The sequence below is a fragment of the Pygoscelis adeliae genome, unplaced genomic scaffold, assembly GCF_000699105.1.
Source record: "Pygoscelis adeliae isolate BGI_AS28 unplaced genomic scaffold, ASM69910v1 Scaffold105, whole genome shotgun sequence".
Lineage (NCBI taxonomy): Eukaryota > Metazoa > Chordata > Aves > Sphenisciformes > Spheniscidae > Pygoscelis > Pygoscelis adeliae.
The window spans coordinates 2,219,647-2,230,684 of record NW_008824807.1 but is presented as its reverse complement, the minus strand read 5'-3'; the positions used below and the strand labels follow the sequence as shown (position 1 = coordinate 2,230,684).

Below are 11,038 nucleotides of genomic sequence, written 5' to 3'. Positions count from 1 at the left end.
AGGCAACTGTGAAACTGCAATCCAAAACATGCCCAACCAGTGGCAGGGATTTGGGGTTTTGATTGACAGATTGCTAGTCATGATTCTCAGCAGGCTAGATTTGCTAAGTCTGTCTATGTTAACAGATCTGCAGGCTTACTGTTATCATAACAACTTATGCTGTTGTGAGTAAAGCCACCACATTTTGCTTACATACTGCTGTGGAGGTAATGTATGTATCATAGTGGGTATGGATCAGTAGATGGGTACTTGTGCAGCTTACTGCTCCTAGCTCAGATTGGTTGTGAAACTTTACCTGTATTCATACTTTCATCAGCATTTTTCTTTTTTAGTGAAACTTTGAAGAAGAAATGAGAAAAGCTAGGATGTTAGGATATGCAATCTGTCAGGAAAAATTCTAATCTTTTTGCAGTCAACAATATAATTGCAGAGAGACTTTTAGCAAGCTTTGAGAAATGTGAAGCATCTTCTAACACTTCTTCTGTTTACTTACGCCATATTTTGGACTCAATGATATTTTCAAGTATCTTGAGCCCTTTCTGTTTCAACTGTGTTGAAATTCACAAAAAATAAATATCCACAACTCTCCTGAATGAGCTTCTCATGTCAGTGAGCTACTTCCCCCTTCTAATGAGGGTCTTTCTGTGCCCTAAGACCCTTCTTGCATAAGTACAGTTTTTGATTCATTGTTATATATTGAGGGATTAAAAGAAGGTTCAAAAGTTGGACGACATGGAAGAAATACAGTCGGACATCACAAAGTGGGAACTTGAAAATCTAGGTATAGGCTTGATTTGTTGTCTGTATTCACACTTCAAAAAAGGGAGGCCCACGTCTTCACCTTTCAGATATGCAGATAAAATTTAACTTACTATGGATTTCACTTACACTTCTGGGTTCTTAAAATCTTTAATAGGATTTGATTTTTAAAAGTGTTATATCTGTAAAATGTTTGAATAACTTTGGCGTTCTTAGCAGGTAATTTATTTCAAGTTGATGAACATGAACTCAGGTTTTCACAGTATCAGAATCTCCTTCTAGAGTGGCTGCTGTCAATTCAATTAATAGACTTTTTTTAATTTAATGACACTTGAATTCAGTATTGTCTATTACCTAAATTTGTTACTATTAATAAACTTTTTTTTATGGTCAAGAGGTCATTTGTCAAGTAAACTCTTTGCATGGTTCAAGTGAAGGCAGGGACAAGAAGCAGCTTCATGTTACAGCACAGCTTGTTGCTGAAAGAGGAAAGTCATGTTTATCCCCATTCATGACCAGGCAAACGCTTTGCCAGGAGCTGAGCCAGTTCAGCCTTCAAAGCCGACAGAAATCTATTAACTTTTTTTTTCCCCCAAAGTAAATGGAATAAACATGGTGCAGGTTAGATGGGTGTAAACAGAATGGAGGAAGTGTCTGGGTCTTCTTTATTTCATGTACTAGGGGGAGAGGAGAGCTGCCCTTTCCATTGAGGCAAGACTTAGACAGGCTAAACCCCAGCAGCCACATACAACTTCACCTTCAGAGCACAGTTTCACAGTCAGCTTAAACAGGGGTTGTCCCACCTTCCTGCCAGCTGTATGTTCCTTCTCACTCTCAGCTCTAGCAATTTTGAGGCCACAGTGTTAATTAGATCAATCCACTGATTTGGCTTAAAAACTCTCTGTTACTGGATAGTTTAAGTCAGGTCTGACTCAACTTGCAGTCCTGTAATTGGAAGAGAAAGGCAGCTGTGCTTGGCTACCCTTGTGGTGAAAGCTCAGTCCTTGGACAAGGAGACCGCACCTTCAGAGGCATTCTCTTTAATGCCTTAAATGGGAAATTGAAGTAATACGTATATTAGCTGTATTTTCTCTTTGAAACTGTTAGGTTTTTAATGGATATATATTTATTTTAAACTCTTTTGTCTTGCTGAGGGCTTGACTGTGCACTGAAATGAATGTTTAGGAAGGCAGGATTTAAATTTAGAGAAAAATAAAGGCAGCCCTAGCCTTTGTCAGCCTCTTGCAGTGTATTTTCTGATCTTAACTTGCATGACCACATACTATCAAAATTGAGGAGCTAGAAAAAAATTGGGAGGTAGAGGTACTATAGATGGCACTGCCACTGAAAGGCACGTTTGAACCCTCAGGTTCAAAGTGTCTGTGCTGTGCTGAGTAAGAATGGAGTTAAGGGTGCTTGCTGGTGGCACTAGGCTGTCGCATCCCATCCATGCTCCATTTTTATGGACTGCATGAGCAGAAGCAAGGTCCTACATTAAAACGTCAAACTTCCTCATTTCAGAGAGCTCCAGAATTTGACTGAAATCTGAATGTGAGCATGTGTGAACAAGGTGAATGTTAAACAAGGCTACAATCAAGAATTGGTTTCAGTCCACTCTTAACTGACTTTATTGACCTACCGCAAGGGAGGCCACTGTGCACACGTTCAAGATTTAGCATGCACGTTAAAGCACAAACCCACATGTCATTATTTATCCACTGCCTCTCACCCTGTAGTGGCAGGCAGAGACACAGGTAGGAGACTTTGTCTCAATTTAGTATGAGATGCCACATAAAAAACGAGTGCAAACTCACACCCTTGTTCTGTGCGCATCAGCTTTCAGGGTAGAGAGGGACCTTTAATTGAAAGGGGCAAGCTTATAGTTAGTAACTATATCTGACAGGCCTATGACATGTCTGCCAGGGTAAAGGGTTTGTTGACATTTCATTGGGTTTGGCTGCATTTCACATTAAACCTGTGTTGGTAATAGTTGATTTGAAGCAGTATGACCTAAATACCTGTCTTTTGAACCAGTTTCTTGGTCATCTCATGCTAAGCACTACAGTGCCACAGGCATACCTTTATCATTACAAACTTAAACTCTCCTGAACGTGTCACAGATGTGGCTGCAGCTCAAAGAGACAGACTGTACCTGTGGTATATATATTAATGCCAGGAGAAGTGAGGGAGAAAAGACAGAACATTAGCTTTTGCAATGAACTGCTTATCACGTAATTAATAGGTATCAGTAGTGCTGTAGCCTTGTGGACATTCACATTATTTTTACTCCTGACATAGCCTGGCTTCTTCCCCATGTGCAGAGGTTGCTTATGATTTTTTTAGTACTTGCTTTTATATGTAAAGGAGTAAGTAAGTTTTATTACTCAACTACATTGAGTTATGTAAGATTCCTTTAGAGTAAAGAAGAAATCTTTTGTTCATTTGAATAGCGTTTGCATAAGAGTAGAAAGATTTCACGCTACCTGTTAGAATGAAACGCATTGATCTAAACTGAAGATTTTGACAGATATTCTTATTTGTTAAACCACATGCTTTGTGGTGAGATCTATTCTAAACATGACAGATTTATCTTACAGAAGTGATAGTAGATAGTGGCTATAAATTAAATCAGTGAGGTACTAGGTATGTTGAACAGTGCATTTGAATCAAAGTGGTACAGATTTGTACAAGTACGAGAAAAATTTTAAAAGTCAGAAGGACAAAAATGAGATGAAAGAGAAAGGAAGAGGCAGTTTAGGCTGTTTTCCACAAATGTGACTGTAAAAGGAAATATGTTTTAGTAAAGTTATGAGGAAATGTTAAATTTCTGTAGAATAAAAACATTTGCAAACCTTCTCTGTGGAGGTGAAAAACCTGGCCTACGTTCTGGCTGATGATTTCTTCCTGCTCTGCAGGGCGTTTTAAAATTTTCCTTTTTTAAAAAAGCTGCTACCTTGTCCCTATGGTTGATTTCCTTAGTCTAGAGATAGCCTAGAACAGTATTTCTGAGAAGTATGTGCCTCTTCTTTTCCTCGGCTGTGGTTTCATGTTGCAAGACTTCAACAGCAATACTCTTTCAAGGCCGCCTATCTCCTCTTTAATCATTCCCTTGGCACACCATCCACTGTGCTGAGAATGGGATCTTGGAACTGAGCTGGATTAAAAACCAAAATGGGTGAAAAACTACATTAATTTATAGCACCATCACTTCTCTGATCCTTCAAACAGTTACAGTGGCACGACTGAAGGGTTTGCACGCTAGCAAACAAGGACGAGCAAGAATGCCATAACCTAGTATTGCAACAAACTCTTTCTGTCACAAAACCATTGTCGTATTGGGCTTTACTTCCAAGTTCCGAGCTGTTCAATGCTAGTTTTTAGTACGTTGCTGTCACAGGTTTTGCTGGATGTATTGGTAAGAGGGGCAGGAGTGGAGTTCTGCTTGCTCCAAGGGAGCAAAAGATTCAAATGAAATGAAAGAGCAAAGACGAGGCACGGAGGAGAATGGATAAGAAGAGTAAGAATAATACTCATCCTTTAATTAAAGAGTTGTTTTTTTTCCCATCGAATGATAAGATTCTGAACTAAAAATTAAAAAAATTATGTAGTTTCTGAAGGTGGCTTTCAAAATTTGATCTTTATGTAAACTTACTGCTGGTGTTAGAGTTCTACTACGTTTATGATTGTATGTGTACATGTATGTACATGGTTCGTAGGCAATCTTTTTATGTATATAAAAAACTAAATTGTACTCTATAAAAAAATTTGACAGTCCTTTACTTGAGACAGTGTGTGAATATGTATGTCTGGCTTTGTTTTCAAGAGTTTTCTTTCATTTTCGGTATAATTCTGCCTAAGTATTTAAATGGTAGATTCATAATTTTAAGAAACAAATGACAATGGTGTCTGAATACACTGTTTGAAATATAACAGCATAGTACCAACAGTTTTTCTTACAGCTTTACAGCTGTTTTTCTTCTGTATCTAAGGTGGCCTAAGACATGCAGTTGCCAGTATAGCAGGTCTTGAGGCTTACAAGTACATGAAATTTGAAGGAGGAGTGCATCGTGTTCAGCGGGTGCCAAAGACAGAAAAGCAAGGACGCATTCACACCAGCACAATGACTGTTGCAATATTACCCCAGCCCACCGAGGTAATATTTATCTTTTAGTATAACAGACACTACCATGACCAATGTTTTTACATGCCCTATTGCTGATACCCAAGTGTTTTCTGTCTCTCTTGTTATTCTCTTTTAATGATATTTTTTTTTAATCTTAGTTTTAAACTAAGTCATATTTGTTTGTTTATTTTTATTTTTGTCTAGGAGGGTGAAATATAGAATTTCTGGATTTCCTCATAATCCTAATCTCAAGAAAGTCACTGGCAGTTTACTTCACTAGAACTTGAAAAGTCACTGTGACTGTCTTGCATGTTTTGTGGAAAACTTTACATTTTTTACAAAGTAACAGGAGACTGAATTAGTTTACAGAGCTCACAGAGATTTCTTTTAGCACCTCCTCTTCCCCATTTTTGTAGTGTCCTCGCTTTCCCCTTCCAAAGTGTACGGGTGATAATTCATTCTCGCCATATTTGCTTGGTTAAAAACAACTGGCTAAGAAATAAAGCTTTGTTTTGATCTTTGTTTCATGTTGACCTAGCAAATTGTCAAAGATGTTACTCCTTCCTATTCTCTCCCAAAGTTGTCTCGCTCCTTCCTCCCAGAGACCGTCGCCCCATTCCAGAGCCAGCAAAGGGAATATGTTCCATTTTATCTAAAAAACGTCTGGTCAAGTTCAAATATTGGGTAACTCTGCTGGAAGAGGGTGCAGAGCTCTCAGAAGAGGGGGAAGATTAGTGCTAAGGGATGGTTATGCCTTAAGCTACTGTTTGTCTGATTTTCTGGCTTCCATCGTGTCACATTCCAATCTGGCTACAAGGATTTGTTGATATGTTTATAAGTGGATGCGAGCTACCACTCATAAGCTTTAAAAAGTTTGATCTTGCCTGAATGTGCCTTATAAAATGAACTAACTATGCATGTTTGACATCTGTCTAGAAAGAAACGACATAAATGTCTTCTTTTTTTTTTGCGGGGTGGGGGGGTCTGTCTCCCACGACAGATGAGGCTGCAAATTAATCCGAAAGATCTACAGATAGAAACAAAGCGAGCTAGTGGAGCTGGAGGCCAGCATGTCAATACCACGGACAGTGCTGTACGGATAGTTCATGTTCCAACAGGTGCTTCATTTTTTCCTTAGTACAAGATCTACATTGCAAAACTGCTGTCAGAATTTCTTTGGAAACAATGGTTTTATTTTCAAACCTGGACAACAGTAGAGCAGAGTTTTCATATAGTTTTCATGTGTGTTTATAGTACCCTAAATGCACCATCCTGTGCCACTCCAATTTGTAATAGTGAATACTACTGGCTTCAGTAGGTAAGCTATCCATTTTGCTGTTAAGCATGACACTCTAAAAGCGTCCAGATCAGTTTCTGTGAAAAAGTTATAGTTAAGCTTTCAAATAATGGAAAAGAAACTGAAAAACAGAGTAGGTTAAAATCTGATTATTTGCCTTTTCTTGACTAGTCTCCAAAAGCGAGATTGCTCTATTTCCATATTAAAATGTTGCTTTTAATTGCAGAGTCTGCTCAGGATGCCAGCTTCCATTTGTCTGCTGGCTCCTTTCCCATAGATTACACACATAATTAGGAGGCCCAGCCCCAGGTCTCAGGTTAGGAAACGTAGGAGGGGTAAGATTATACCCTCAAATGCAACCTGATTTTAGCTATCGTGTCTTTTTTTTATTGCCATTCCTAAGCTTTTTACTTCCCTTTGAGCAATCCACAACAGCTGCCTTGACTTTCATTGCTTTTTAACTTTTCCTCTTCTCTACCACAAACATTAGTCAGGCTTTACAGCCTCAGGGTAATCCCGAGTGCTCTTTATCTTCACGTATCGATTTTTGCCACCCGTTTCTTCATATGTTTTGAAGATATTAATCCATTCTGCATTTGTTGCATCACCTCAGTAAAGCAGAAGGTAAACAGTGGAGAGGATAGAATTCTGCTCAAGATACGGTGACAAAAAGGTACTCCAGATTCAAAAAGTTTTGGATTGCCTGTATGTTTGGAAAAAAAACCCACAAACTGAAACCAGCAAATGATCTTAGTTTTTGCTGAAGGCAGTCATTAGTGTTTGTTACAGAAATCTTAAAATGTATTGCAATTTTTTTTGTGGTTATGCACTAGAGATGGTTCATAGGGGGTTTTATATTTCCTGACTTTTTCCTATTCCACCTTTCCCTTCTTCATTCCTCTTGATCACTCTTCCTTTACAATTGTCCTGTTACTACTTCTATATCTCTCATCCTAACTCTTTTTATAAACCTTCATTGCAATCCAAAAAGTTGTTTGTAAACAAGTCTTTCGTAAAGTAATCCTATGTAATCTTATAAAAGCATACTGTAATCTTACCAGAGTTACTTAAAATAAATCCAAATAACAACTTAGCTTGTGCTGTCTTCTTCCTGTATTTCTTCTCCCTACTCCTTTCTTAAGCTGTTCACTTCTCATCTTAACTTGAATTGTATGTTTTGGGGGGAGAAACCACACTTTTTTTAAGAAAATAGTGCCCACTTTTGTATATTCTGATCATATGCTATATGTTCACTACCTTGTGTATTTTACTGCTCCTTAAATCGTAAATTTCCTGGAACTGTGGCCAAAAATTACAAGTATTAAATGTGTCTTCTGTAAGTCAGATCACATCACGTATCTTTTATTTCATGATCTATCTATTGTCCAACATACTGAATTAGATTTCTTGTCTTATGGCTTAAAGCACCTGTACAACTCAGCCTGCACTTCTCTCCCAAAATGTATCGCTAGACATTAATAAGCCTGGACTTTTACATTCCCAGTCCAAAATATGTATTGAAGAAAGAGACAGCTTATTGTAACATAATAAAATTCTTCTAGAAATTGCAAAACCCTTTTAGTATGTGTTACTATTAAGTGTTAAATGTCATGATATTTTTGGCAGGGATCGTGTCTGAATTTTTTTTTTATTTCAAATAAGAAACAAGGAGAAGGCTATGCAAATGCTATGTGCTAAACTATACAACGCCAAACTGGAAGAAGAAACCAAAAAGAGAAACAGTGTTCGAAAGATTCAAGTAAGTTTCACTTAGTAAAGATATAATTCTGTACGAGCCTATGTTCTCGGGGTAACTCCTGTGTTGATCTGCAAATAGTAAGTGGAAATACAGAGGAACAGGAGCCCAGGAAGGACTTAGATGAGGCAAAAAATTTACATTTTAATTCAGCAATAAGGGTCATATATTAGCCAGACTTAAAGTTTCAGTAGTATGTAAATTCTAGAGATCTAGTGAAACAAACTGGATTACAGCATGAAGAACCAGAATAGTATTAGAAAAAGATACAGTAAAATTGTTCTTTTACGTTTGAGAACAATTACTGCAACTACTGAACTGGTCTGAGTACTATGTAACTATAACAAATTTTGGATAGTCATGGGGGAGGAAGAGAAAGCTTTTGCTTTAGACGCTTAATCAACATTTCACCCTTTTTATAAAAAGACAATGATGATAAACTGATTCTTCTTGTTTGATAGATTGGAACTAAAGGAAGATCGGAGAAGATCAGAACATACAACTTTCCACAGGACCGGATTACTGACCACAGGATAAGCAGATCAGTGCATCATATGGAGTGTTTCATGCTAGGGGAAGAAATGCTAGATGAAATGATACAAACTCTGAAAGAATATGCTGATTATGAATCTTTAATGGAAATTATTTCAGAAAATGAAGAAAAGAGTCTATCCTGAACGTTGCTCTTTGTCAGCCCATTACAACAGATGTAGACGTGTGTCTGCAAAGGAGCTTCTTGGAGCACCACCCAGAAAATGCAACTGCTTTTCAGATCATGCAAGACACCACAACTTGTTTCCTCATGACTGATAAACGGTTTTCTTGCTTGCTGAGTAAAAGACTTTATTACCTTCATATGAGACATTATTGCTGCGGCAGTCCACTTAAAAAGTAAATTTGGCTGGGCCGGAAGTAACTGCAGTTTTTAACTTTCTCCACTGAGAAGATACTGATACACCACTCTCGAAAGGTACGCATTAAAAAATGGGCTATTTCTAGTTCCAGTTTTCATTTAAACAATAGTTTAAACATCAGTACAATGTCAACTACAATGTTCTCTCAAGTAAGAGAGAACAAAAGAATCCTGTTTTGTTTGAGTGATTGGAAGAAAGTGATAAATAAATGACCCCGCTACTAATCTGCATATTTGTTAATCACTTACACGTGGCATGGGAGAGGGAGTCAAAGTGTACCTTCATGTTTTCATGGCCTTCTGGCCCTTATTAATAAACACAAAAAATTGTGCAGGAATATCCCTTGTTCCAAAAAAAAAAAGCTGTGGAAGCTAAGTGACAAGTTACATGAATTGTTTTTGAAAAGGATGTTTCTGTTCTTGAGTCAAAAGTTAAAAGAATCATTACAATATTGTTTGGCTGATATTTCAGTCTCCGTTTGGCTTCACTTCAGTTTCTCCTTTATGTTTTGAATTGAGGCTCCAGTTTATTGATTTTCTAAACATTACATGGTATGAATGGCATCTTACTGGTTTGTTTATTTATTTATTTAACAGCATCTTAAAACATTTGATCTGTGAAAGCAAAGTAGAACTTTTGCCTTTCTAATCTACTGATATATGTGCACGTTTATATCTGTGGGTAAAGAAGACTTTTAACCTTCATTTTAGACTACATTTTACAATCCCAAATACGTACAGCAATACAAAACCTGCAGCTTCCATGCCGCATTTTCCCATCGTGCGTTGTACCTATGCATGTGTGTATACACACACAGAATGTATTTGAAATACAAATACCAGTAAACAAGAAATTGGAACCTAAGGAAAAATGTTACCACGAATATAGGGGTGTTTACTTTCAGACTTCTGATTAAAATTAGTGTAAGCAATTAGAATAGGAACAAAGTAAGTTTCTACAGATAGCTTATAGAAATGCATTATTTAAACATCCTCTATAAAAATCAACTGATTATTATCAGTTTATTATCTTCTTTTATTACATTTGAGACTGCAGTTTGAACCAATGAATGTCAAAAAAACGCATAGGGTCATTTGTTTTCTAGGAAATACTGCATGGTAACTATGATTAAGTTCCAAATCTTTTAATTAAAGATGCATACATTAACTTCAGATGTCGGAGTGCCTGTATGCCTAAGGTGAGGCACACATATTTCCTGTTGGTAAGTGTGAGACCCAGGTCTAGATTTACTAGCAGATTTACAACTCCCAGCTGGCACACAAGAAAGTAAAAATGAACATTGGCGCATTTTGTGTGTGAAATAATTAGATATTGATTGGAGCAGAAACTGGGACCGCAGTCTTTACTCCTACCAGATCAGTACCGTAAACAGAAGACTACAGAGCACTTGTGACAGTCGTCTTGACTTCACGTAAAGCCAGGCTATCTTACACCAACTGATGGATGGAGTTTGCGATTCCTTCTCCCTTAACTTCAGCTTCATATTCCTCCAGACAGATAAGGGCCATCAGCCAGGTCTAAGCGCTGGACAACTGCATGAAACTTACACAAGCGTTCAGGCCTTTGTCACCCTAGACCTTCCCTGATGTTCCGGCTGGTGGCCCGGCTGGCCAGATCCCGCCTGGCTCGCCGCCTCCCTGCTCTTGCCTGGCTCCTGAACGGACACTGGATGTGTTGTTGCCTCGCAAGCGGCCAGCTTCCGACCGGTGTGAGAGAAGCCAGGCATCATGTGGTTCTGGCAGGAGGCTGACAGAGGTATCCCGAAACTGGCATCTGGCAGTGTCATACGAGGTGGGCTTCACGATCGTGAGTGGTACTCCTTGGGCTGTCATGGCAAGCTTCACTGCAGACAGCCTCCGAGTCCCTTCCTGGCTCCGTGTTCGTTCCAGTGCAAGGTCTGTCGTCCCGCTACAGACGCAACCTCCCTGAGCTGTGGGAAGATTCTGTTCTCGGCAGCGGCGGGACCCCTGCGCGGGCGTCCAGCCTGCTCAGCTCCCGGTAGCACTCCTCCTCGCTCCGCCAGCTACTAGTAACGTTGATCGTGCTTTAAAATAAACACAGTTCTTCCACGGGGAGGAGCTCGGGTGGGAGATCCGCCGCCGGACTTAACAAATCCTTCCCCGGTGGAGGAGCTTCGCGCACCTCGGGTGTGCGCCCTGAGCGTGCGA

The 11,038-nt window shown here is 38.9% G+C and overlaps 2 protein-coding genes across 2 annotated transcripts in view; both read left to right on the top strand.

Moving 5' to 3' along the window:
* Window positions 1-9,410, top strand: part of MTRF1L (mitochondrial translational release factor 1-like) — a 16,127-nt gene extending 6,717 nt beyond the window's left edge. Inside the window, 5 exon segments of the mRNA XM_009324160.1 lie at window positions 4,749-4,912; window positions 5,883-6,000; window positions 7,806-7,820; window positions 7,823-7,938; window positions 8,397-9,410. Coding sequence (XP_009322435.1) covers window positions 4,749-4,912; window positions 5,883-6,000; window positions 7,806-7,820; window positions 7,823-7,938; window positions 8,397-8,612 — 629 coding nt within the window. The 3' untranslated portion in view covers window positions 8,613-9,410.
* The window catches only part of FBXO5 (F-box protein 5), an 8,888-nt gene continuing 6,737 nt past the window's right edge, over window positions 8,888-11,038 (top strand). The window contains 1 exon segment of the mRNA XM_009324149.1: window positions 8,888-10,765. Coding sequence (XP_009322424.1) covers window positions 10,598-10,765 — 168 coding nt within the window. The 5' untranslated portion in view covers window positions 8,888-10,597.